Source organism: Physella acuta, unplaced genomic scaffold (genome assembly GCF_028476545.2).
Source record: "Physella acuta isolate Inbredline_101_S28 unplaced genomic scaffold, ASM2847654v3 ptg000140l, whole genome shotgun sequence".
NCBI lineage: Eukaryota > Metazoa > Mollusca > Gastropoda > Physidae > Physella > Physella acuta.
Window position 1 is genome coordinate 280442 of NW_026731659.1, and position 26534 is coordinate 306975.

Here is a 26534-nt window from a genome sequence, read left to right on the forward strand (position 1 = left end):
CTGTTGTGGTCCACCCCCACCCCCTGTTGTGGTCCACCCCCACCACCTGTTGTGGTCCACCCCCACCACCTGTTGTGGTCCACCCCCACCACCTGTTGTGGTCCACCCCCACCACCTGTTGTGGTCCACCCCCACCCCCTGTTGTGGTCCACCCCCACCCCCTGTTGTGGTCCACCCCCACCACCTGTTGTGGTCCACCTCCACCACCTGTTGTGGTCCACCCCCACCACCTGTTGTGGTCCGCCCCCACCACCTGTTGTGGTCCGCCCCCACCACCTGTTGTGGTCCACCCCCACCACCTGTTGTGGTCCACCCCCACCACCTGTTGTGGTCCACCCCCACCACCTGTTGTGGTCCACCCCCACCACCTGTTGTGGTCCACCCCCACCACCTGTTGTGGTCCACCCCCACCACCTGTTGTGGTCCACCCCCACCACCTGTTGTGGTCCACCCCCACCCCCTGTTGTGGTCCACCCCCACCCCCTGTTGTGGTCCACCCCCACCCCCTGTTGTGGTCCACCCCCACCCCCTGTTGTGGTCCACCCCCACCCCCTGTTGTGGTCCACCCCCACCCCCTGTTGTGGTCCACCCCCACCCCCTGTTGTGGTCCACCCCCACCACCTGTTGTGGTCCACCCCCACCACCTGTTGTGGTCCACCCTCACCACCTGTTGTGGTCCACCCCCACCACATATTTTGTACCCCCCCCCACCTCATATGTTTTGTTCCACCTACCCCCCAACTGATCAGCTGTTTTATTCCACCTCCCCTCAATTGTAGGAAAAAAGTCAGTCAAAAAGTCACACATGTATATTTGCATGGGATTTGTTAATAATTTTATTTACTAAGCCTTCATAGAGTACAAATGTAAACATTTTCGATATTTGTGTGTATGATGTATTTATATCTGTATATATACAACAAAATGTAAGGCTAAGTTATCTTGGGTGTTTTTTTTTACATATTAAGAAGATGAAAGTGGGATTATTATTATAAACCATAATGCCTATCAAGTTCATAAATATCTTACTAAGACACCACCCACGTCTATAAAAGTGCAATACTTTACAATTCTTTACAAGTAAATTGAAATACTTCTAAGACCATTCTTGTGACTTTTATGCTATGTGGCTTTTTCCCTTGCAAAAACTGTGACTTTATTTCTGAGACTTTTTTTCATGTGAACCCCCCTCAGCTGACCACCTACCCCTTTGAACTGACCACCTGTTTTGTCCTATCTTCCCCACCCCCCCACCTGCAGCTTTCCTCCCTGATAACATGCCCAGCCTTCAGGTACCGCTCTCCAAAAACACGTGCATTACCTGAAAAAATGCCTAGTCGGCGACACAAAATGGAATCAATCCTAACCACTTCTTTAGGAGGCTAACCCATCAATCCCCTTCACCACTAAACATCCATCTTTCTCCTGCTTCTATGTGAACCCGTGATTACGGATCAAGTTCAGCTTATAATAATCCTCCTCTCATTTGTTACCTAGTTCCCCAGCACTCTACCTCATGCACTGGTGCCCTATCCCGGTCAACTAACATTACTGCCCTTGGTGAAATAAAACACCCCCCCCCCCCCTCCACTGAATGTCTCCCGTCATGTACTTTAGACAGAGTACTCTAAGATAAAACAACAGCGTCTGATGGTCAATGACAGATCACAGGCCGATGTTTTCATACACTGGGGTGGGGGTGGGACACCCAGTGTCGCCTATCGTAAACACGACGATCAAACAGCAAGGTCTAACTGCAAGTCGGGTGAAATACTTCATAATAAAACAATACGTGTACAAAATACTAGGGGGTGGGGCGGGGGAAAAAACACCACGATCAAACACACTTGCACAGAACTCAGGGAAGGGGGGAGGGAGGGGGGATCGACGACTAACTTGTAAGCAATAAGATGTGTAAGCTAGATGTGTAAGCTCGAAGGCGTTGTGTAAACAATGAAGCACTGTGTAAACAATGAAGCACTGTGTAAGCAATGAAGCACTGTGTAAGCAATGAAACACTGTGTAAGCAATGAAACATTGTGTAAAATACAAGATGTATAATCAAGAAGACGTGTACGCAATTAAACACTGTGGTAAAAAAAAACAAGATGTGTAAGCATGAGACGTTGTGTAAGCAAGAAGACGTGTAAGCAAGGTGTGTAAGCTCGAATGAAACGTGTAAGCAACAAGATGTGTAGGCAACAAGATGCGTAGGCAACAAGATGTGTAAGTTAGGTGGCGTTGTCTAAGCAATGAAACATTGTGTTAACAAGATGTGTAAGCAAAAGGACGTGTAATCAAGAAGGCGTTGTGTAAGCAAGCAGACGTTATGTAAGCTATGAAACATTGTGTAAAAAGACAACACGTGTAAGCATGAGACGTTGTGTAAGCAAAACGTTGTGTAAGCAAGAAGACGATGAAGCATGTGGACAGTCTCACACAGCTGAGCGGCTCATCAATACGTTATTTGTGTCGACACAACGCATTAACCTATCAGCCAGTGACCAGCCTCGGTCACTGTGCCTTACTCAACGCCGTGTGCTCGCTTCTTTTTTGTCTCGTAGCTTGGAAAAAGTCTTTTTGTTTTTATAACACTGACAGATTAACAGTCTCGTATCAAAGATAGTGTTTTTCTGCTGATATCGTTGTATGGTTTAGGGTTAATGTAAGGGTCAGGGAAAGAATGAGGATTAGGGCTCTTTAGGGTCAGTATCAGAGACCTTCTCGTGGCTACTGAAGTGATACTGTTAAAGAAATAGCCTTGCAACTGCATGGTAGGTAGGCCTATAACTTGTAGATGTAGGTGGGCCTATAACTTGTGGTTGTAAGTATGCCTATACCTTGTGGTTGTAGGTAGGCTTATAATTAGTGCTTGTAGGTATGCCTATACCTTGTGGTTGTAGGTAGACCTATATCTTGTGGTTGCAGGTAGGTCTTTATCTTGTGGATGTAGGTATGCCTATACCTTGTTGTAGGTATGCCTATACCTTGTTGTAGGTAGGCCTATACCCTGTTGTTGTATGTAGATCTGTACATTGTGGTTGTATGTAGATCTGTACATTGTGGTTGTAGGTAGGTTATGACAAGCCGTGTCAACATTAAGCTGACTACTGTAACCCCGGCACACAAGGGTGGTATGTTGTGGCATGTGACTTGTTGATTGTTGATTGTTTACCACGCCTTATCTTTTGTTTTTAACCATATACTTTGTACTTCTCCATTCTCCGACTGGGCCATATCGAATATTACATATTTTCAACCGGTATCGCTACCATTACCGTGACACTTAATACCCAAAATGACAGAAACAAAAACAAAATCAATAAAACAAGATAAATATACCCAGTCTTTAGACTAGAGTGCACCGACATCAGCGCGCGCACAAAGTAAAATCATACGTCATCAAGTGGCGCGAAACCTAATCAAGGCCGAGCACGCTTCGGTGACGATTGAGCCGGGTGACCTCGAGAGCAATTCGGCCGGGGCAGACAGGGAGGGCCCTTTACCTGTTGACATCAGCTCTACATGAGCTGTATGGTGGCCTACATCGGGAGGGTTGTTTGCTTAAGGCACGGGGCAGTTTACCGACCTGCTACGTTCACACCTACAGCGGGGCGAATGTGGGGAGGTAATTATAGCCACCACCCATTGCACCCTCACCCCACTCTCTCTACTTTTAGATCATACTCTGCTTGGTTATTTAAATACAAAAAAAAAATGTTAAGACTCAGCATGTTCGTTTGTATGATTAAAGTTGAGGGTGAGACAAAATATGTGAATTGCATAACTCAAGAACATTATTTGACGGCACAAAGACTATGGGCCTACTGTTGCATAGATCAAGAACATTTGGACGGCACTAAGACTATGGGCCTACTGTTGCATAACTCAAGAACTAGAACATTTAGACGGTACAAAGACTATGGGCCTACTGTTGCATAAATCAAGAACTAGAACATTTGGACGGTACAAAGACTATGGGCCTACTGTTGCATAAATCAAGAACATTTGGACGGCAAAAGGCTTATGGGCCCACTGTTGCATAACTCAAGAACATTTAGACGCACAAAGACTATGGGCCTACTGTTGCATAACTCAAATACATTTCACGGCACAAAGTCTATGGGCCTACTGTTGCATAAAGTGTTGTACAAAGTTTGTCTTATATTAAGTTATAGCGATTGTTCCGAGACCACAGGAAAAGGAGGAGCTAGCTAATAAGTTCAACTACTGCATGGGCCTGGAGCACAACGACGGTTGGGGGAGGGGGGGGGGGGGGGTTAACATGTTCTAATATTGCATGACCCTAGAGCGTTTGGGAAGCAAAGCTGGATAGATTGCTATAAAAGTACCACAGCATGACCCTAGAGCACAGGGAGAGGGGAGGGGGGGGGGGCTGAATATTAGACGGCTCAATAGTTCTACTATTGCATGACCCTAGAGCACAATTGGGGGGGGGGGGGGGGATGAAGGGTGCATAGACGGCTCATAGTTCTAAGTCCGAGAGCACAAGTGGGGGGAGGGGGGTGGTAATTAGACGGCTCAAAGTGCTGTTGTAAGATGAGAGTACAAGGGGGGGGGGAGGGAAGCTGGATGAACGGCTAGATAGTTTTACTACTACAGCATGACCCTAGAGCACAAGAAGGGGTTGACGGCTCAAAAGTGCAAGTATAACATGAGAGTACAAGGGAAGGCTGGAGAGACGGCTCATTAGTCCTACTATAAAATGACCCTAGAGCACATGAAGAAAGAGTGGGTGGGGGGGGGGGTGTGATCAACTGAACCGTCCAGCTCGTCTGTCACCGCTGACACAACCTCAGCCTGTAAGGAAAAGTGCGAATGCCGCGGATGTTACAGTGCAATAACCGACCAGGTATGTTAGAGACAGACACCAAACCTACACAGACATACGTGGTCTTAATTCAAAACAGATTTTTTATTCTCCCCCCCCCCCCCCCCCCCCCCCCCCCCCCCTTACTCCCGAAACAACAGACATTTTGTTTTTAATCAAGTCAATGAACTAGACTGAACACTGATACTTTAAAAGTTTCGTCTCTTTCTGCTGTTTGCTTTAAACACACATACGGCCTGAATCGGCAGCATTACATTTAGCACATTAAAAGAAATTTGAAAAATAAAACTTCAGCATTTTTTAAAACTGGGACAACTTAGTATGTAGCTGTTAGACAACTTAGTATGTAGCTGTGAGTCAATTTAGTATGTAGCTGTGAGACAACTATGTATGTAGCTGTGGGACAACTATGTATGTAGCTGTGGGACAACTTTGTATGTAGCTGTGAGTCAATGTAGTATAGTATGTAGCTGCCAGTACCACAGCAATCCGATCTACTCAAAGCGGTCAGAGTTCCCGGAAGCTATTGCGACCAATCAGAGACGCAATACGCCCGGGCGTCTAGACAAGATCTCGCGAGAGCTTAATCCGCGGAACGGCGTTGGGGGGAGCCAGAGATTATCCGCCGGCGCCCCGGGGTGCGCCAGCCACACTGCAGCCCACCAGACGGAAGCCGGGGCGCCGTAATACGCTTAACCGAGATGTACGTCACCGCCAGCCAGGACAATGACCATGGCCGTGCCAACGTCCGGCCAGAACCAACGCCAGCCTCCAACAAAAACACGTCCCCAAGGTGAAGGTCAAAAACGGTTCGGCACCAGGTGCCCGGGAATCGAGGCGAGTAAAGCGAACGTAAAAGAAAACAAAAAGTGAATGACCGCTGGTCAAACGTCGAGGGCGATGACCACACGTACATCCGTGCATTGACCACAGATTAAACGAGCATGGTAGGGACCAATTACTAATCGATTTCCGAGTCGGAAGACGGTGATTTAGAGGAGATATTGACCTTTTGAGCGGCGGCATCAGGGGTGCTGACCCCTGCAAATAACCAGTTTCACGATAAGCCGGGCTACGACCTCCGGTAAACCAACAGTCTCAGCTAAATGTATAATTGCTGGAAGCATTGGCTCACTTCATGGATATATATGTAAAGTAGAGGTTTATATACAGCACAAACTTTAAAATTGCGGAGCTTTTTTTTTCATGGGAAAATACATTTTTTAAAGTAACTACTTTAAGACTTTAAAAAAAAAATTATATTCCTGGAAAGAAAAAAAAAATTCCACAATTTAAAAGTTTGGGCTGTACATAAACCTCTATTTTAAAGATAGAGATGATGATGACTAATTAAGACTTTTAAGACATAGGATAAACTCTACAGAAATTAATTGTGGGAAAGTTCAATATTGTCCAAAGTAAAAACTAGTAAAGTGATTTTATCACTATAAAAATCAAAATGCGTCAGGCATGACAATGATTGCTACATATTTTGAGAGTATATTTATTTTAAAGGGCTGGGGTGCAGCGCTAGACTGCTGACCTGAAAGTTTCAAGTTCGAATCAGTGTTCAAATCAGTGGAACGTCCTTAAATCCACCCAGCTCTAATGGGTACCTAACTCTTGTAGGGAAAGTAAAGGCGGCTGGGCAGTATAAATTTTATCTAACTTTATTTGTCCACAACTTATGAAATGTGACATCTTTAAAACATTACAAGAACATAGAAAATCAGTCACACCTATATATAAAAATAAGTCAATCCGGGTATTATTGAAGGGTCAGATATGTGTAACAAATTAAGATACAACAGAAAAAGGTTTAATAATGAATTGGGTTACATACATATATCTATATGTAATTATTCTATTTTTTTTTAATTTAAAGCAAATACATTTTGTTTCATAATGTATAAAAGCTACAGTTCAAGCAAAATTGAATCATACTTGTTTTATTAAAATGGATATTTAACCAAAACTATTTTACTTGGCTTATAGATTCTTTTTCTTTGATCTGAATGATAGAGTTGGACTTGATTTCCTCCAATACCAATACCATTAAGTATTATGTGTCAATCTGTTATACGCAAAATAGGCAGTTTAGCCTGCTTTTCTTTTTGGATTTGCTCCCATGTCGGTTGTCCATTTTCACATTCTAATTATATACAGACTTACTGGCGACTACACCAGTTCTTGTAACAAAATGCATTGTTATACTGGTATTTAGGCCATAAATTGTGGTCTTTTAAATACTTTTGTAAAGTCAAATATTACCTATACACGAGTTTAAAGAATTAAATTAAATATCTATTTTAAGGCTATTTCTAAACTGAAAGCATCAGAGATAAAGTTTCAGCTGGTTTTGTCGCAAATCCTTCTACAACAACTCCCGTAGCATTTTTATGGCAGGTGGAATAACTATAATTACTTTTTTCACAATAAAAGCTTGCAGCCCCTGAGGCTAAAACCTCAGACAGTTATAATGGGTGAAGACTTAAGACACGCTAAGATAATCGCCATAAATGTTAGTCTCTGTAAAATGCTCCGAAACAGAAAATGACATCGTGCAGGCATAAAGATACAACATGACCAGCAGTGGCGTAGCCAGGATCGTCTCAAGGGGGGTTCCAATTTTTACCCGGGGACAAACTTTTGATTTGCACCCCCCCCCCCTCAAACTTTCGATTTGCACCCCCCCTCATACTTTATATATATATACCGAGGGGTCTATGGGGGGGGGTTATGACCCCTCCTACCCCCCCCCCCCCTGCCTACGCCACTGATGACCAGTAACACAAAGTTGATCTTCTGGAACATAGGTGGGAATAGGGGAGAGAGAGAGAGAGATAAATACACACAACCAATGTTAAAATTAAAATGCCAAATGCATCACTCTTAATTTTAAATATTTACCAAATTAAGGAAATAATGTACAAGTTACAAGGGTAATGCTACATTTCTCATGCCTGGAAGAATCACTGTAAACAATACATGCTTCAAAATGCAATCTGCATAAACAAAGCCAATAGTTGCCTAATTTAATTTTTTTACAATAATTTAAAATAAATACCTAAACTATAATAATTAATCCAATTAACTTTTTAAAAAATGTTTAGAACTCTAACTCTAGGTTAATACACAAAGATTTTTTTAGATATGAGCAGCCAAGCAAGTGATTTTTACTTTGTGTTACAAGCAAAATTTTGGATAACCGGACCGAACTCTAACAGTTCGTGGAAAAGAAACACCCCGAAAAATTGTATCTGATCGTACATTGAAGCTATTGAATAACACTTTTGTAACTCATTTCTGCCACATTCTGTTTAAAGTATTAAAGCTACATGGATGTGAAGGTGGGCAAATCATGTTAAAAAAGGCAAAGACCAGTTAAGAGAAAAGCAGTCACATAAGTTAATCAGAAGTTATGAATTATCAAGTACCATGTAAGTTCAACTAATTTCAATGAATTTTAGTTTGAGTTCCATTAAATTTAGGTATACAGTGTTGCATTAAGAGTTTAACTATTAACTTCAGTAAAAGAATTAAAGAGAACCGAAAGATTTTAGCATTAAGAGGGTAGAGTTGAGTGAACAAAGTGAAACTCCTCCACTATTTAACTTCAACTAGGGTCTTCATTAAGCTCAAGTTACATATTATAGAAACAGTTTATTTCTGTATATTCTCCTTACATTTTTATTCAACATTTCTTTTTTTTAAATACGTTTTTTTTTTCTTTTTAAAAATTGTAAAAAATTAAACTGGAGTGGCATTTTGAGGGCTGGAACGGATTAATGGCATTTCGTTTAATTTCAATAAAGAAAATTACTTTTTGATGCTTCGACATACGAGTGATGTTACCGAAAAAATTAAATTTGTAGCTTGAGGTGTCATTGTTGTATTGTGGTAGGAACATAGTGTGAAACATGACTTGCCAACACTGTCAAATAGGCCACAACAAAGTCAGAGACTACCAACTCAGGTAACTCTATGATGCAGCACCTGGTCTATGACCAACTCAGCTAATATTAAACTGGGCAAAACATTTAATTATTTGATTAATTTTTTTTATTCAAAGATATAAAAATATTCTATACTAATAACATATCTTAATATTTAAGTCGCATCACTAAATTTCAATCAAACTATTTCTTGATTTTTACCTATTTCATTGTGAAGTATAAAAAGTTCATACTCATCACCCTGCCGCCCCCCCCCCCCCCCCCCCATACAAAATATATATATAATTCATACACAGAATACTATAACCAGAGTCCGCCTTCCCCTTGGAAGCTTCAAGTGAGGTTAGTGTCCCTCCACTGAGAAATATCTGGAAAAAAGCCCTGTTATGCCTCTATATTTTCAATATTTACAAAGGATCAATTATTTCTAAAAGCTATGTATTTTTTTTGTTGAGTATTTGAAAAATAATGGAATAATTTTTGTCCATGAAAAACAAAAATACATATTAATATCTTAATTAAAAACAAACAATTCTGGCATGAAACAGAAGTTCATTGATTTTAATATATGAAATCTAGGCCTACTGATAGATCTAGCTGGAAGAATTATGAATAAAGAGGATTGAATGTACAGTGTGTGAAATTTAAAAAATTAAAATATTTCATACTTAACTTAAAACCTAGATCTCTTTACTCAATAGGCCTAACTATAATAATTAATATGAACCCTCAACCCCCAAAGTGCAATTATTAGGTGTTATTTGAGCCCATTTAGTTGAGCAGCTATTACGTCATTGTGGTTTGAATGTTTTGCATCTTCTGCCGGCCAGACTAGAGCTAAGGGGCAGGATAAGTCACACCTACTTTTTAAATATGATCAAGACTAGTTCTAGCTTTATCTTTCGGCTGATTTTAGATAATGATGTCCGATAACATACTCTTCCATAAAATAGGTGTGGGTTGTTACAGTTACTGGTATTATTGTAAATGTAATCTCGACTAGTTTTATGGTTAGAAATTTGGGTGGGGACAGGGTTAGCATTGACATTAGCAAGCCAGGTGTGTATTTTAGATAACTAACAGTAACCTTACACCCCTTTTTAAGAAGATTTAATATCAGACACTTGTATAGTAAAATTACTCCGATCTTTCTTTTTCGGGTGTGGGGAAATTGTGAGACGCGAAAAGCGAAATGGCGAGACGGGAAAATGCGAGAAGTGCGCGAAAACTGTCGGTCACGTGACTTTTTTGTCTCGCATTTTACCACAAGCCGATACTTACGCTGGGTGGTGTTGAAATGCGAAGATTTCTGCGAAAAATTTACCGCACCCGATTTTCAGTGGTATTTGGTCCAGACTTCAAGGACGTTTCGTTTACATTGTTAAAACTTCCGATTTTTTCCGTCGCTAGACATACTGATGATTTGTCAACTCCCCCCCATCTTTTGTAGGGGGGGTCTGTAATTTTATGACGATGTGTGATGAGGGGGAGGAGGGGGGGAATTAGATGTGAAGTCACACTATAAAAAAAGCAATGTTAGAAAAAGAATTTTAGACGTTTTTTCGCGTTTTAGAAAACTGTTTTAATACATTGTAATAGGAATTGATTAAAATACTCTATTTTGACCGAAATTAGACAAGATTTTGAGACAATATCGATGTTTTAAAAAAACTCAACTGCTGGTGACAACAATGAGCAAGACATTGCCAAAATTACAGAAATGATAAAAAATACAAATTATAAAAAACGGAAAACAGATGTTGAGCGTGCGGATGATGATGATGAGAACATGGGTGCCAGTGTTGTTTGTGGGATGAACGAGAAGGTCAACTGTGATGAGAATGTGAAATGTTGTGAATGTGGATTGGAAGAAGTAGCAAAAGAAAAATGTATAAATGGGAGTCTAATGAACTGGGTTGGGTGTACTATGTGTGAAAGATGGTGTCACGAGGTGTGTTTGAGGACTGTTTAAGAAGATTTTGTTTGTAAATTTTGTTTGTAATTAAAATTACTTAATAAAAAAATAAATTGCACTTTTTAGAATTGTTTATACTTTTACACTTTTTGCAAGTACAAAAATCCATAAATAGATGTTGCAAAATATCTCTCCTGCTGACAAGATTATACCAATTCACAATGACACAGCTCACGTTTGTATAAACATGAGCGGGCTAGATTTTTAAATTAATGCCGACTGAGACGGGATTTTCCTCTCGCTAACAAGAGCGGGCGATGACAGTAGCACAGCAACGATGTTAGGATTTTTAAATAGATAGATCTAGATATAGATCTATCTATCTTCTTAGTATCTAGATAAAAAATAACAACATACAACACTCGTGTTAAAGGGTATGGCTAAATGCTTGTTTATTTTAAAACAAAAAAAATAATTTAAATAAATAAAGATGGAAAAAAAAGGAAAAAACTTTTTTCGCAAAAAGTGTCTAACTATTTACCCTTAATTCCGCAGGTATGTCTCGCATTACCTTCTCGCATTTTCCCCGCCTCGCCATTTCGCTTTTCGCGTCTCGCAATTTCCCCACACCCTTCTTTTTCTAGATCTATCTAGTTTTTCTAGCTAGCTAGATCTAGAATTCTCGAGATTTTATAGGCCTAACCCTGCCTAACAGTAACTAGAGTCTAGATCTAGATTCTAGATATCTAGTAGATCTAGTAAGAATGGAGAAGATAAATATTAGAATTAGATAGATCTAGAATGATTGAAATTGAAAGTAGGTTGGTTGAAAGTTGAAAGATCTAGAATCTAGAGATATCTACTATTATAGTACTATCTAGATCTCTAGTCGTCTCTAGTTTAGATCTAGGCAGTCTAGTCTAGAAGTTTTAGTTTTAGACTAGATTCTAGATCTAGATCTGGTGATTTTAGTTTTAGTCAGTTGTTTTTTTTTAAGTTTTCGACATTTTTATTTTTAGCATACAGCAGTGTTTCTAATCTAGATTATTAACACTAAAACACAAAACGTGTGAGCGAATAGATCGAAACGAAACTCTTACCTAGATTCTCTGGTAAACTCATGTTTCTAATTTAGCTGCATCTATCAGTAAAAATGTAAAAGGGGAAAAACATTGAAGAAAAAAATGAAAAATACAATGAACACTGATTTTTCCAAGTTGTCTGTTCTTGTTCCGGAAGTTATTTACGGACAATATATAATTCGAGCATATACTTTTTAATTATTTGTTTTACAATTTGTGAGCCTAGCCGCAGCCTAACCAGAACATTCTGCCAGTAACTAGATTCTATATCTATAACAATTTGTTACAACTAATAGAAAAATAATAAATGAAGATTCACATGTAATAAAATCGTAATTAATTTATTTTAAAAATAGAATTGCACATAAAAAATAAGGATAAAATTTGATGCAGAGTTTCTTCCAGGTATCTCTTCAAGAAAATTTCAAGTGCCCTTCCCCCCCCCCCCCCCCCCGAGAAAAAAGTCTGGAAGAAAAAGTGGGGTTTGGGGAGGGGGAGAAGAGATGCCTGATCCATCCTATCAGAAAGGGGTCGTCCATAAATGACGCCATACACGTACGGGGAGGGGGGGGTCAGTAATTCTGTGACTGTGTGTGATGATGGGGAGGGGTTCAGATGGTGTGACGTCACACTTTTGCATTATAAAAAAGCAATGTTGGAAAAAGAATTTTAGCCGTTATTTCGCGTTTTAGAAAACTGTTTTAATAAATTGTAATAGGAATCTATATATAATTCTCTTCTGGGAGCCGTTAGTAAACAAGCTGCAAGCGCCTCCTTGCAGTCCCCTCTCTTTCTCTCTATCACTATCACTACCACCCCCACCCCACCCCCACATTGTCTGGTGAGTTGTGGTCATGCTAAATGTTTACAAAGATAAATGTTTACAAATAACTAAGAGGAAGCTGCTTTCACGGGGGGGGGGGGGGGGGGGGGGGGGGGGGTAGGGTCGGGGTCAGGGGAAAGGGGGGGGGGGTAGTGTTTTAAAGCAAATATTTTCAGTGGCAGCTTTGGTACTGTCGAATTCACAAATTATGAATTACTGAAAAGTAGAAAATACAACAACTAAATAGCGGCGTATGATACGCTGCGGGTCGTCTCGTTGATTAAAATACTCTATGTTGAGAGAGTTCAGACAAGATTTTGGAAAAAAATATTGATGTTTAAGAAAAATTCAACTGCAATTTTGTGGGGGGTTGTATGCTGAGGTGTGACGTCATTTAAGATGGGGGGTCTGGCTTTTTGTGACGATGTGTGACGGAGGAGAGATTGGGGGGGGGGGGTCAAAATCGTCAAAAAACCGCGATGTCATTTATGAATGACCCCAAAGGTTGTTACCTTACTTGAGCACAACTTTGTTTTGCGTAATGTGGTTTCGGTTATGTAGCAATAACTTATTATTTAATAATTAATGCTGGTAATAGATTATCACAAAAAATGAACAGGTGACATAAAACTAATTTGTTTACATGAACGAGGGCCATAGAAAGGTTGTATTAGTTGTAATTATTTTGGTTGAACTGTGTCTCAATACTTAGTTTACCTTAACCCTCAGATTACGACACTGAGACTAACAGAACAATGACATACATGTTCTCGGCAAGATCGTATGTATTTTTATCCTGTACGTGTTAATAGCAGTGTTTCTTCGAGACTTTTTCTCCGGTGGGAGGGGGACGGACACAGTTAAAAGTATATATTTTCTATATAAATTCCATTTCGTTCGCATCTAACTTACTTTAGGGAAAGTAAAGGCGGATAGACATAGTGCTGATCACACTATCCCTTCATATGCCGAGGTCACAGAAACAGGTGAACTCTTATTCACTCGCCCCATAGCAGTGGCGTAGCGAGGGGGGGGGGTGCAGACCGCACCGGGTGACACCATTTAGGGGGGGGGGGGGTGACACCAAGGCAAAAAATAGCAAAATATATAGAGAAAAATTTGAGGAGGGGGGGGTGCAAATCGAAAGTTTGAGGGGGACGCAAATCGAAAGTTTGAGGGGGGGGGGTGTGCAAATGGAAAATTGAAAGTGTGTCCCCGGGAAGGGTCGCTACGCCTCTGAGGGGTGACACCATTAAGTGCCGCACCGGGTGACACCCGACCCTCGCTACGCCACTGCCCCATAGACCTTCATGTTAGGAAGGAGAACTTTACTTTTACATCTTGATTATGTCAGCCACTACTAAAATTCTGCACAACTACAAACATTTAAATCTAGTTAGTAGACACAATAATACAAGCCTATTATTGTCATTTCCGTATTTCTAGAATCGAGAGGGGTGGCAGTTCTACGTAGAAATAGTTTGTGCTGATGCCGCACATCATCTCAACCTAAACATAACTCATAACTCTTTCATTGATTCAGTCGTTTACTTAAAAACCCTAAATATTATCAGCAAGCTTAAAAAAAGATTGAACCGTTTCTTTCCCTTTTACTTTTGTTTTCTCGGTAAAACATTACGATGCTCTATGTTCCAATGTTCTAAAGTCTAAACACACCCAGTTCTTATGGTTAAAATTAATAAGTTTCACTCTTTAAAAAAAAAACAAAAAGAAAAAAACTCTACTGCTGGAAACTTTGTTATTATTTTTGGTGTCAATTTTGAAAAGGGATTCCCTCCACTGCTCTCTCTCTCTCTCTCTCTCTTTCCCTTTCTCCCCCCCCCCCCCCCCACCCCTTGGCTAAAACCATCCTACGTTCGTCAATAGACGGGTCACGCTGCAGTGGCTACCAGCACCACCCCACGTCTGACCAGTCACATTCAAGCTCTCCTCATCACCAGTGAACCCGGCCGACCGTAAAAAAAAAGAAAACTCCATCAAAACAAAATGGCACGTGTTATCACAATGAGGTCATGGGTAGGTCAAATAGGTAGGTCAGCGGCGTACGTGCAGGGTAACATAGTCTTTCCACCCAAACCGAGCGTTCATACATTCATTCAAGCTACATCCCCCTCCCAAAAAAAAAAGAAAAAAAAATATATATATAATTTATTATAATACCCAGTAGGCCCCTATATATAACAATAATGTTCAATAATTTTCAATATATACACATTAATATATATTAAACGCCTTTTATTATCAAGACATCCATCCAATGGGCACTTTTACTTTTACTGTCAGCCTCTTTTTCAAATACGACATCAAAATCATGATACACGATAACTAGCTGGGCAGTGGACTAGGAGCTTTATCTCTGGAAGTTACGTAATAAGTATGCCAATACTCATTTACTGCCTATTACTTATTATTTCAATATATAGCCTAGGTCTAGATCATAAAGTGATTATATGAGCATCTTGAGCGTAGGCATACTTAGTTGTTTTTTACTGTAAAAAAAATAGCTGACACGCAGAGTTTCTTCCAGGCATCTCTTTGGGGGGGCTAAGCCCCCCCCCCCTAAAATTTTTACCGCCCCCCCCCCCCGAACGAAATGAAATTTATATAATTTATATAGAAAATATATACTTTTAACAGTGTCCGCCCCCCCCCCCCCCCCGAAGAAAGTTTACCGCCCCCCCCCCCCCCCGAAACCCATTGCAGGCTAACCAACATAGGCATTGAAGTTTTTAGTCCATAAGAAAATTGTAAAAATAAATTGTAAAATATCTTAAACAAGCTCCATACTGTCCATACATGAACATTGAAATATACCCCCCCCCCCCCCCCCAAAAAAAAGGATATCGCATGTGTATTACTCGCCCTGAAAACTAAGAATGTAATATTGAAACGTCAACCCCAGCCAACACATTTAGACGACAAAAGCATTAATTATTCAAAATCCGTCTCTATTCACATATCTCTTAGACATCCAGATGAACACCTTGTTTAATTCATGTCGAACAAGAGATTATCCCAGTGACGTCATCGATAATCGCGATAATCAGTGACGTCTTGTGCATGTGAAGGGAGGGGAGGACGAGTGTACAGTAGTAAAGAAGTGTCAAGTGTTGACACCACAACAATGCAGGTGCACTGATTGAGATCGTTAATACTTATTACATTCATTATTATTAAAAACTACTAACTATGGGAATGCAAAAGCAAATCGAAACGACAGTAATGTTGGTTTATTATTAAATAATAAAAAAATAAATTTATTTTATGATGTGAAGCACAAATTAGTGTAATGCCTGCCTTATGTCATTTATAACAATCTAATATTTAGCAACTTAATAGTGTGCCCTATCTATATCTATAATTATTTATTATTCAAAGACGTGACTACGTTACGTTTAGGTGGGTGAGTTGTTTTTTTTATAAATAATACTTTAAGTCAGACTTAGTGCTAATTACTAATACTATGCACCCTTTTATAAAGGTTACCTAATGACCTAAAGGATGAGTGTGTAAAAGAAACCTATCTAATGGGAGAGTAGGCCTATGTCTAGATCTACATTTTAAAAACTATAAATAGGCCCACTCTGATTTTTAAAAATAAACAAATAAACGAGCAGTTACATGGATCTAGCAGAAGTATTTTAAACTAACTTATGGATTACAAGAGTTTCCCAGAAAACAAGTTAATATTAAGAGGCCTGGATCTATATTAAAAAATAAAACAACAAAGATGACTAGGTAAACCGAAACCGGAATAACCTACAAATATATCAATTTAGTGTGTCATGTTTATATTTACAAACACACGGCTTAACCTCACGCAAGGTCACGGGTTAGAATTTTTTCAACGCTGCACCCCAAAGGCTTATTAAGTTTTATTAAAATCCCCTTTGTAGCGGTGTTTCCCAACGTCAGTACCCGTTTTACAAATGCATTAAGTGAATATTTTTAACGATCGAAGAGTCGCGAAGAGTGACACGATAGTGGCACTGCAACTAGAACATCATTCTAGAACTTGAATACGTGTAGTAGTGGCTTAATGCGGTCAACCTACATTTTCTGATGCAAATCTCTTCGGTTCGTAAACACGCCACCACTACGTAAACACCATTCGCGGCGTATCCTGCGATTTGATTGGCTGCTGGTCCCGTGACTCAAGCTCCACGTAGCAAGCGTCGGCAACATAAAAGAGACCGTCTGCAGGTAGAGAACGCTAGAGTGTTTAGACCAGGATGGACGCATAAGAAAGATATTGAAGGGTTTCAAAAGGCTTTACGCCTGAAAATAGTGGCAATGGTTGATCGCCGTGATAAATTGTAGAAATAAAAGTTAAGATTCTAAAATACAGACCCTAGAGTCTAGTGATTTGTTGGATTTGTCGACGAACGGATAATATTCATTATTCTGATCAAGAAAACACACAGCCGTTTTCTGCTATTCTGCCGCCGACCGATTTAGTCTCAGATCTGCAAATCATCAGCCTCAACATGAGAACGGTAAGTTATTTTTTAATTACTGCAAACACTGGTTGCATGCACAAGATCTGCATACTAAAAAATACCACATAAAAAAAGAGTGGTACATTAATCTACTCTGGTCTGAGCTCACTAGCTAGACTAACACTAGCTCTAGATCTAGATTTCTAGTCTTATGTTGTTGTTGCACTACCCACTACGACTATACACAACAAACGCTTTGTTTGGTTGGTCTATTTTTAGATTTAACCGGTCGTAACCCAGCCGAGGTCACTGTTATTTTTTTAGGTCTAAAATAAAATACTAAAGAATCTAGATCTAGATCTACTACATAAAAACAGTAATAGATTTTGATATAGAATCTAGATCTAGAATCTAGATCTATATTCTAAAAAATCTAGAGTTCTATTTTAATATAATAATTAGATTCTAGTCTAGTAAATGAGAGAATCTAGATCTAGAGACTAGGACTAGAATCTAGAATTCACTAGAATCATAAGAATTAGAATGACTTAAGGCGGCTTAAGTTTAACTTAACAAATTTCAAACTGGTTTTACTCTAGCCGCTAGACTCAAGTCTTTGTCTTTGTTGAGACTTAGATCTATCTCAGATAATTAAATTAAGTAGACCTAGTAATGTTAGATCTAGTAATATACAATGTATGTAACAATAGTTACTCAATAGTACTATAGTAGTAATAGTACAATAGCAATAGACCTATTAATTTTATTAATATTATTGATGAATAGGCCTATTATACTCTACACCAAAATCTAGTTTAGATTATATATTATAGATCTATATAGTATATAGATTCTATACTATATTGATATCTTATAATCTAGATTTATTTAATATTTTAGATTCTATAGGCCTATCTAGATTTTAGATTCTATTTGAATACTAGTATTACTAGATCTAGATCTATAGTTTTACTTTTAACTAATTCTGGAATATAGACCTAGAAAATTTGCTGCACACACATTTTTATTATGTTAGCTGTTATATTATACTGGTCAAGTATGGGCTATACTTCCTTGTTTGTATAGGCCTAGTAGGTTTAATTTTGTTATATTACCTCTTCTTACACTATCATATATTGCATAATGTACATCCTTTTAATTTCATGAGGGGAAGGGTATGGTAATAGATCTATTAAATGATTTTATTATAACTTAAAACAAGTGAATAGCAGCATAAAATAAGTGGCCTGAATCTTCATGATTAAGTCATTGACACAGTCATTGTCTGATGTTTTTTTAACCATATCACTATAACAATAGTGGATATGGAGTATCATTGTCTCTTTGAGATATTTAATAAGGGTACTGATTTACTGGTTTGTTACATATAATTTAATATCATACTCTTAGTTTGATTTTAGTGTACATTTCCAAAAGTTACATCTGTGATAGTTATAAATTTAACAGAGAAAAACACATTCAGTTTGTCATGTCTTTTATCCTAAATGTCATTACAATTGAATATTTTGGTTTATATTTCACAGATCGAAGAAGTTTCCTCTACGCGCTCCTCAGCTGTTCGCCCTAACAGCTTGGAGTTAGATAATGCTCTCACTCTGGATATGGATTGCGTATTTCCTGACCTTGACAATAACAATAGTAACAACAACATCAGACCAAATACTAATTCACGAAACAGCAGGAAGAAAAAGAGAAGAGCAACCATCAAAAAATTTAATGGTGTGTAACAATTTTATTTATTTAATAATGTGTATTGTATATTATTTATGTACACTTTTTTATTAGATTTTACTCATATTTTCAAAGATCTTTAAATCATTTTTTTTTCTTTCTTAGATTTATATGAGGAAACTGGAGAATTTTTGGGAAATGGATCTTATGCTTCAGTAAGAACTTACAGAAACAAAGAAACTGGCAAAGAATATGCTGTTAAGGTACATACTTTTAAATAAAAGCTAATTTTAAATGTATTTTGTCCCTTTTAGAGTTATATTTTACACATTTTTAATTTTCTTTTTTACTTTAACATTTAACTTTAATTCTAATTTCTGTTTCTACAGATGATAAACAAATGCACTAGTCTACAGCGAAGTAAAGTATTCAAAGAAATAGAAATATTCCATCAGTGTCAAGGCAGTGAAAATATCCTAAATTTGGTGGAGTATTTTGAGGAGGATGATGTTTTCTACCTGGTCTTTGATAAGATGGAAGGGGGTACGCTTCTCAGCAACATAGAGAGTCGTGGTCACCTTAGCGAATATGAGGCCTCACTTGTTGTCAGAGAAATAGCCCGTGCACTCGATTTTCTACACAACAAAGGCATTGCTCACAGAGATTTAAAGCCTGAAAACATCCTGTGCCAAAGAGTCGGTGAAGTTGTTCCACTGAAAATCTGTGACTTTGACTTGGCAAGTGGAGTACCTCTAAGTGTCAACAGTTCTGATGGTAGCAAGACACCCGAACTACTAACACCTGTTGGCTCTGCTGAATACATGGCACCTGAAGTTGTTGATGCCTGGGTTGGAGAGTCTTTTTCTTACGACAAAAAATGTGATCTTTGGAGTCTAGGAATTATTTTGTAAGTATATATATTTTTAAATACATAGCAATAAATTTAAAGTAATACAGTATTTTATTACTTTTTTTTTCTACCTTCTTTTTTTGAATATTATATGCAGAATTTCTTTTTCGTTCAAACAATAATTAAATATTGTTTTCCCTCAGGTACATAATGCTATGTGGCTACCCACCTTTCTACGGTCAGTGTGGTGAGGAGTGTGGATGGGAGAGAGGTGAAGCTTGCCAGGATTGTCAGGAGTTGCTTTTTAACTCTATCCAAGATGGTGTTTACGAGTTCCCTGAGGTTGAGTGGAGCTGCGTGTCGGAGAGTGCCAAAGATTTGATTAAACATCTGTTGGTGCGCAACCCCCGTAAGCGCTACTCAGCTGCTGACGTTCTTCAACACCCTTGGGTAACATCCCCACCAGCAGCAACTCCATTGGCTACACCTCACATTCTTACTAGGTATGTCCATTATATTCTTAAAGTTGCCTATTGTATTTAGGATGTTAAATTTTTTGATCGAACAAAATTAAAACAGTTTGGTGTGACAATTATTTCAATTTATTTTACCTTTGAATTTCAGAAACAACAGTACAAAGGATTTGGAATCATTTGCAGAAACAGCTATATCCATCAATCGCATGATGCAGCAGCACTTAATTATCTCAGGACCTCAGTTTTTTGTTAACCAAGCTGATAAAGTGAGTGAAGAAAGCAGTGGTGATGACGACGAAGCCCAGAGCGACACTGATTTGGATTCAGCTCTTTGTTTTGATTTTAGCAGCGGCATCAAGTTATCACCTCCTGGCTTGTCAGATCTTGCTAAGCGCAGAGCAACAACAACGCATGCTTCTGCCAACTATAATCATAATTGTAAAAACAGTCACCACCATCCACTTATCTCCCGATGTGGTTCTGCCATGGGCAGTGTTGAAAGTTTCTGTATTAGTTCAGGGAGCTGGCAGTAGAAAGGGGGGCAGAGCATAAGTAATATCGTTTTATCCCCCCCCCCTTGATTTTATTTCCACTGACATTTAAAGTAGGAGAGAAGCAATAGTGAAGCTTGCTGACAATTTTATAGACAGTTTAGTACACTTATCTATGACCAGGACAGTTGTGTTTATTCACAAGGACGACATTTACATATTAAATTCGCTTTAAGGAGAAAGAGTAAGTTACTTGTAGGTGTGTATATAAGACTGAATTGCCCTATGAGTTTCCAAATGTTCTTTTCTTTGAAGTTATATTTTCTGTTTTGTTACTCTTTTTTTAAATAACTTTAAAAATATACAGGAAATAGCATATTGTTTGGAGATGATAGTAGCTTTATAAAGTATCTGAGTGATATCTAGTTTAACTCAAAGTGAGATATTAAATAATGGGTATGCACTATCTACTGTGAGGTTTTTTTTTTTGCCATTTGTCTCAAATTATTTTCTATTGTTGTACTGAAAATTCACTTTTAATTTTATTTTGGCATTTATACTTTTTAAAATTTGAACTTTAGAAAAACAAATTAATGTATTTATTTATATTTTTGCAAGTGCTGATTCTTTTATTATTTATTTATTTTCCTAAGTTGATTGTTGGTATTTTTTATTTAAAAAAACTCATTTAAAAGCTAAAAAAATATAATACACATGATGGCATCATCTTTTAAAGCTCACCTAACTAAACCAACACAATCCATTTCTACTTTTGTAATTTTAATATTATTGGTGAAGCCCCATTTTATCATCCAGAATAGTAAAACCATCTGTGTATAGCTTGTCCCTTTGTACATATTTCATTTTGCCTGATGAGTGAAGTCAGTTCTGTGCATTTTTCTTGTCTTTTTTCTATCCCATTAAGACTTTGGGAAATCATTTTTTGTTTTCATTTTGTTCTGTTGCCATATATGATTTGACTTTGATTCTGTTTATCAGAACTCCAACATTTTCCGCCCATCATTATATATTTTCATGACAAAATGCCATATTGTCAGATGCTGAAGTGGTACGAGATTATCTGAATCATTCCAAGTGTAACTCATTGACATATCCAGCTTTGTTTATAAACGAACAACATTCTTGTCGATGATGTTACTTGTTTTCATCCATGTTTGAGTTAGTACAACAAAACTGTTGTAAGCCTACCAGAGTATTTTGTCACCATTAAGTGAACGCAGAGTCTTTCAAATTATGTCATTGAGCAGCCTGGTTAAAAGCATTGTTCTCAAATATTTCTGATAAAGAACAAAATTACAGCATAATGACATTAATTTTTTTCATAGGGCTTTTCTAATGTAAAAGCAAAATGTTGATATTGTAAAAGGGCCTCATGACTTTATATGAAATGATCTTCCGTTGTTGTTAAATTTGTGTAATGGCATGTATGTATGAATGTTAAATACTTTATGATGGCAGTTTTTATGCATGGTTGTAACTGTTAAGTCTTTCATTACTAATCAACGTCAAAAGTCAAAATTGTTCAAGTGGAGTCCGTGCTTGGTTTTGTACTCAAGCAATAAGTTTCTTGTCAGATTTTTTTCTTAATGTCTGCTGAAGCTTTTGAAAAACTGGTAAATCCAATTCGGTAAACTGTTAATATCTGTGATATACTATGAAACACACATAGGCTGTCTCACTCCAAGAAACTTCAAATTTTTCTATTAAGGCTAGGTTTAAGTCATTTAAATCTAACTTTACACATTAGCAGCCAAATGAATTGGTTTTCATTTTTTAAGTTTTATTTTTAAAAATTTCGATTAAAAAATAGAAACCAGTGTTTTAAAAAGGGGGCTAGTATTTTGTGTTGGATGTTTCCTGGAGTGTAAAGCTTTACTAGCAAATTTTAGTTGTTGATGTTGTTCTTTGTTCTCCACCTTCAAGACAAGAGAATGTGCCTTGGAGAACTTGGGTTGAATCTCTATTCAGTGTGGGAATGCTTCTGCGCAATGTCTGTGTATGTATTGAAGGTGGGTATTTTCAATGGCTCTAGTCTTTTTAAAAACCTCACCAAAGTGAACATGGGTGTCAGATTGTGACGAATGCTTTTTTTACATTACTACACTGTAAAGAAAAAATAACTATTTTTTCTACATTTGCTAGTGTAACTGTTGAGATAACTAAATGTATAGTTATTACAGTGGTGTTTGTGCAATTTTTTTTTTTTTACAATTGTGGAGAAAAATGTGTTTAAAAAAATTAAAAATATAAAAAAATCTAAAAAGCAAAAAAAAAAAAAACAATATAAAATGCCCGATCCAAACCTGTCTTTGTAGTAGCTACATCTTGTTCACAATTGGCATCTATTTTAATTTGTTGGTGTAGGGACTTAGACAAGTTTGGATTCTGTATCATTTGAGCTTGGTCATTCATACCTGGGCATTGAAACAGGTTTTGCTGAAGAGGTGTTGAACCTGCTGGTATTGTTTACTAATGTGGGCATGACTCTTGTCCTCAGGATTGATCAGGTCAAATGTCAAGGTTGTGTTCATTAATTTAGCAGTTATTTTTTTTTTTTTTAAACCACCCAATCAATGAATCAAATACATTGAAATATATGTTGGATTTGTACAAAAAGTAGAAAAACATTTAGGCTGTTAATGGATTACATTATTTTCAGCTCTTTGTTTAGCTCAGGGTTTTCCATCAAATTTCTAACTAGTATCTGAAATTCTAAATATTTTACAAGGCCTCAGCTGTTGTAAAGCTGCTGGCACATTTTTTACATTGCTGAAAGAATAATAAAAAAATTATTACAATTTTATACATGCCTTTGTTTTATGTTTTGTCAGTTTTTAAATTCATCCAGATTTTTGTATGAATGAGGAAAGCTCATGAATATGGTAAAAATATTTTTCCTTTGCTCCTTGTGAAAGCATATTTAGCTTCATAATAAAAGCAATATAAAATATAGAAAGTGTATTTACTGTAATATAAAATACCACCCACTCAAAAAATTGGCCATGGACCAAAAATGCGTGAAATTTTTAACGACCCCAAGGGTTTGGCAGGGGATGAGTTTCTGGAAATAGAGCACACGATTTTAAAGGCGAAAAGTTGAAGGCAGAATCTACCTACGTAGTTCTCACGTGCACGCAGGCCTTGCCCCATTCAGTTGAATCGGTGCCAAGATGACGAAATTTTCCAAGGTAAAAAGTTCGCTTAAATCATGCATATATATTCTTAGATCAACAAAGGTGTACACTGTCTACACACACACATATACTCTGTGTATACTGTCTACACACACACACGTATATATATATATATATATATATATATATATATATATATATATATATATATATATATATATATATATATATATATATATATATATATAGAAAGAGAGAGAGAGACTACACATTGCTTATCATGTAGAGTTTATATAGATGCTTATATTCATGTACACATACATAAACATGTATATTGGCTATATATGAATTAAGGCATATATATATATATATATATATATATATATATATATATATATATATATATATATATATATATATATAGGCTATATATAAGCTGCTAGAACAAAGAGAATCCTAGGATCTGACCTACCTAGTCTTCCTACAACCCAGACATTGGCGGCCGTCCAGGAAGTTAAATATAACTCACCAGGCACTTTTTGTGCACACAGTCAAAACTTACCTCCAGCCAAAATCAAACGCAATAGGTTGGTATGTGCATGGCTTTTATTTGACTGTACGTATGCTCTTCACGTCGAGCTGTGTACATTACACATGTGCTGGACGCTAAACAAACACGTTTAACACACGTCAGATGTGCTCTACTCAACAAAAAGCTCGCTGTTTTATAAATCTCATACCACAAGGCCTTCTCTGTTGTTGTTGATTTACAGCTATTTTATTTTAACTTCATAGCCAGAGTTTCTTCCAGGCATCTCTTTGCCCCCACCCCCAACCCCGAAAAAATTCTACTGCCCCCCCCCCCCCCCCCGAACGAAATGAAAATTTATATAATTTATATAGAAAATATATACCTTTAACAGTGTCCCCCCCCCCCGAAGAAAGTCTACCCCCCCCGCCCCCACCCCTCCCCGAAAATTTCAAGGGCCCACCCCCCCCCCCACCCCCCCCCCCCCCCCCCACCACCCCCCCCCCCCACTCCTGGAGAAAAAAGTCTGGAAGAAACACTGTTCATAGCCGAGCGTACGTTAATTTTCCGACCGACGATTGTAGTTGATATACGTTACAAAATACGATTTCTTACTTTTCTAGTTTAAAAAATATATCCTTGGAAATGACGTGAGACATCCCAGGTAAATACTACAGACTTTCCTAGAAACCCAGATATTAGCGACCTGAACACGATTCCTGACGGCTGAGAAATGTCAGGGGTTGCCGTAGTTTTCCATTCGATGCCTCTAACTTAAGCATGTAGATTGTATATTGAATATTGTCAAAGGTTGTCTATTTTTTCCTTCCATTGTCTCTAACTTTATCATGTACATTCAGAGTTTCTTCCAGGCATCTCTTCGGGGGGGCTAAGCCCCCCCGAAAATTTTTTACCGCCCCCCCCCCCCCCCCCCCCCCCGAACGAATGAAATTTATATAATTTATATAGAAAATATATACTTTTAACAGTGTCCGCCCCCCCCCCCCCCCCCCGAAGAAAGGCTACCGCCCCCCGAAAATTTCAAGTGCCCCCCCCCCCCCCCCCCCCCGGAGAAAAAAGTCTGGAAGAAAACACTGTGTACATTGTCAGGGAATGCCTTATTTTCCTTCCAGACCAAATGTACCCTCTAAGGGGGAAAAGCTAGTGTGCAAAATGTATTTTCTGTGCGCTGTGTTCTAAGTCTTATACAAGGATATATTTATTTTACAAAATCACTGCGCGGCAGCTCAAAACTCCTGCGCGGCCACACAACCGCGCAGGTTAGAGGGAACATTGTTCCAGACCCTCTAACTTTACCATGTAGATTACCAATGTAGGATGTAAATTTCAATGGACGTGCATCCAACCACGGAGTGAGCACCGTTTAAGTCTGAGTATCCGCGGTTAGTTCGTGTGCACGTGATGGTATCACCGAGATCAGTTCAGGAAGACCAAGGAGTGTCTACGTTTCTGTTCACCTTTCTCGTTGTTCAGCAATAAAAAAAAAACTGTAACTGATTGTTAGGCTTCTTTTTTTTTTTTTAAATCCGGTGTTACCTAGCACTCCTTGAATTAGTAAAAAATAAATATTTAAAAAAAATTAAAATAAAAACGCTTCTGTAAATTTGTTTCTCTCCACAACAATATCAATTTAAAAGAGCAGGTTTTAAAAAGTCTGAGTATTTTTTTTTTTTTGGAAAGGGGTCGTCCATAAATGACGAGGGGGTCCGTAATTTTTGTGTCGGTGTTTGATGAGGGGGGGGGGGGGGGGGGGGGGGGAGGGGAATCAGATGGTGTGACGTCACATTTTTGCAAAACTTTGTTGGAAAAACGAGTTTTAGCCGTTATTTCGCGTTTTAGAAAACGGTTTTAATAAATTATAATAGGAATTGTTCAAAATACTCTATGTTGACAGAGTTCTGACAAGATTTTGGAAAAGTATCGATGTTTTAAGAAAAATTCAACAGCAATTTTGAGGGGGGTTGTAATCTGAGGTGTCACGTCATGTTGGGGAAGGGGGTCCGGCTTTTTGTGACGACTTGTGACGGTGGGGAGGGGGGGAGGTAAAAAATCGTCAAAAAAGCGTGACGTCATTAATGGATGACCCCCCAAAGATATTATTAGTTCCAGAGCTTCGTTTTGAATCGTTTGAATGTATCCGGTCTGCTGTCTTCTACAGACAACAATATCCAACAGTGACCTTTCTTTTGTTTAGATTCAACCCTACTCGCTTACAAGAGTTTCTTTCAGACT

The 26534-nt window shown here is 38.2% G+C and overlaps 2 protein-coding genes across 2 annotated transcripts in view; one reads left to right on the forward strand and one right to left on the reverse strand.

Annotated features, from left to right (window-relative positions):
• The window catches only part of LOC131935263 (calcium homeostasis endoplasmic reticulum protein), a 31181-nt gene extending 19228 nt beyond the window's left edge, over window positions 1-11953 (reverse strand). The window contains exon 1 of the mRNA XM_059291638.1: window positions 11824-11953. Coding sequence (XP_059147621.1) covers window positions 11824-11845 — 22 coding nt within the window. The 5' untranslated portion in view covers window positions 11846-11953. The remainder of the gene's footprint in view (window positions 1-11823) is intronic.
• Window positions 11954-16819: 4866 nt separating this feature from the next.
• On the forward strand, window positions 16820-23421 carry LOC131935261 (MAP kinase-interacting serine/threonine-protein kinase 1). Its single transcript, XM_059291632.1, has 6 exons — window positions 16820-17145; window positions 18633-18828; window positions 18946-19043; window positions 19170-19687; window positions 19834-20133; window positions 20255-23421. Exons 1-6 carry the CDS (start codon window positions 17137-17139, stop codon window positions 20637-20639), a joined length of 1506 nt encoding a protein of 501 aa, XP_059147615.1. The 5' UTR covers window positions 16820-17136; the 3' UTR covers window positions 20640-23421.
• The last annotated feature ends 3113 nt before the right edge of the window (window positions 23422-26534 follow it).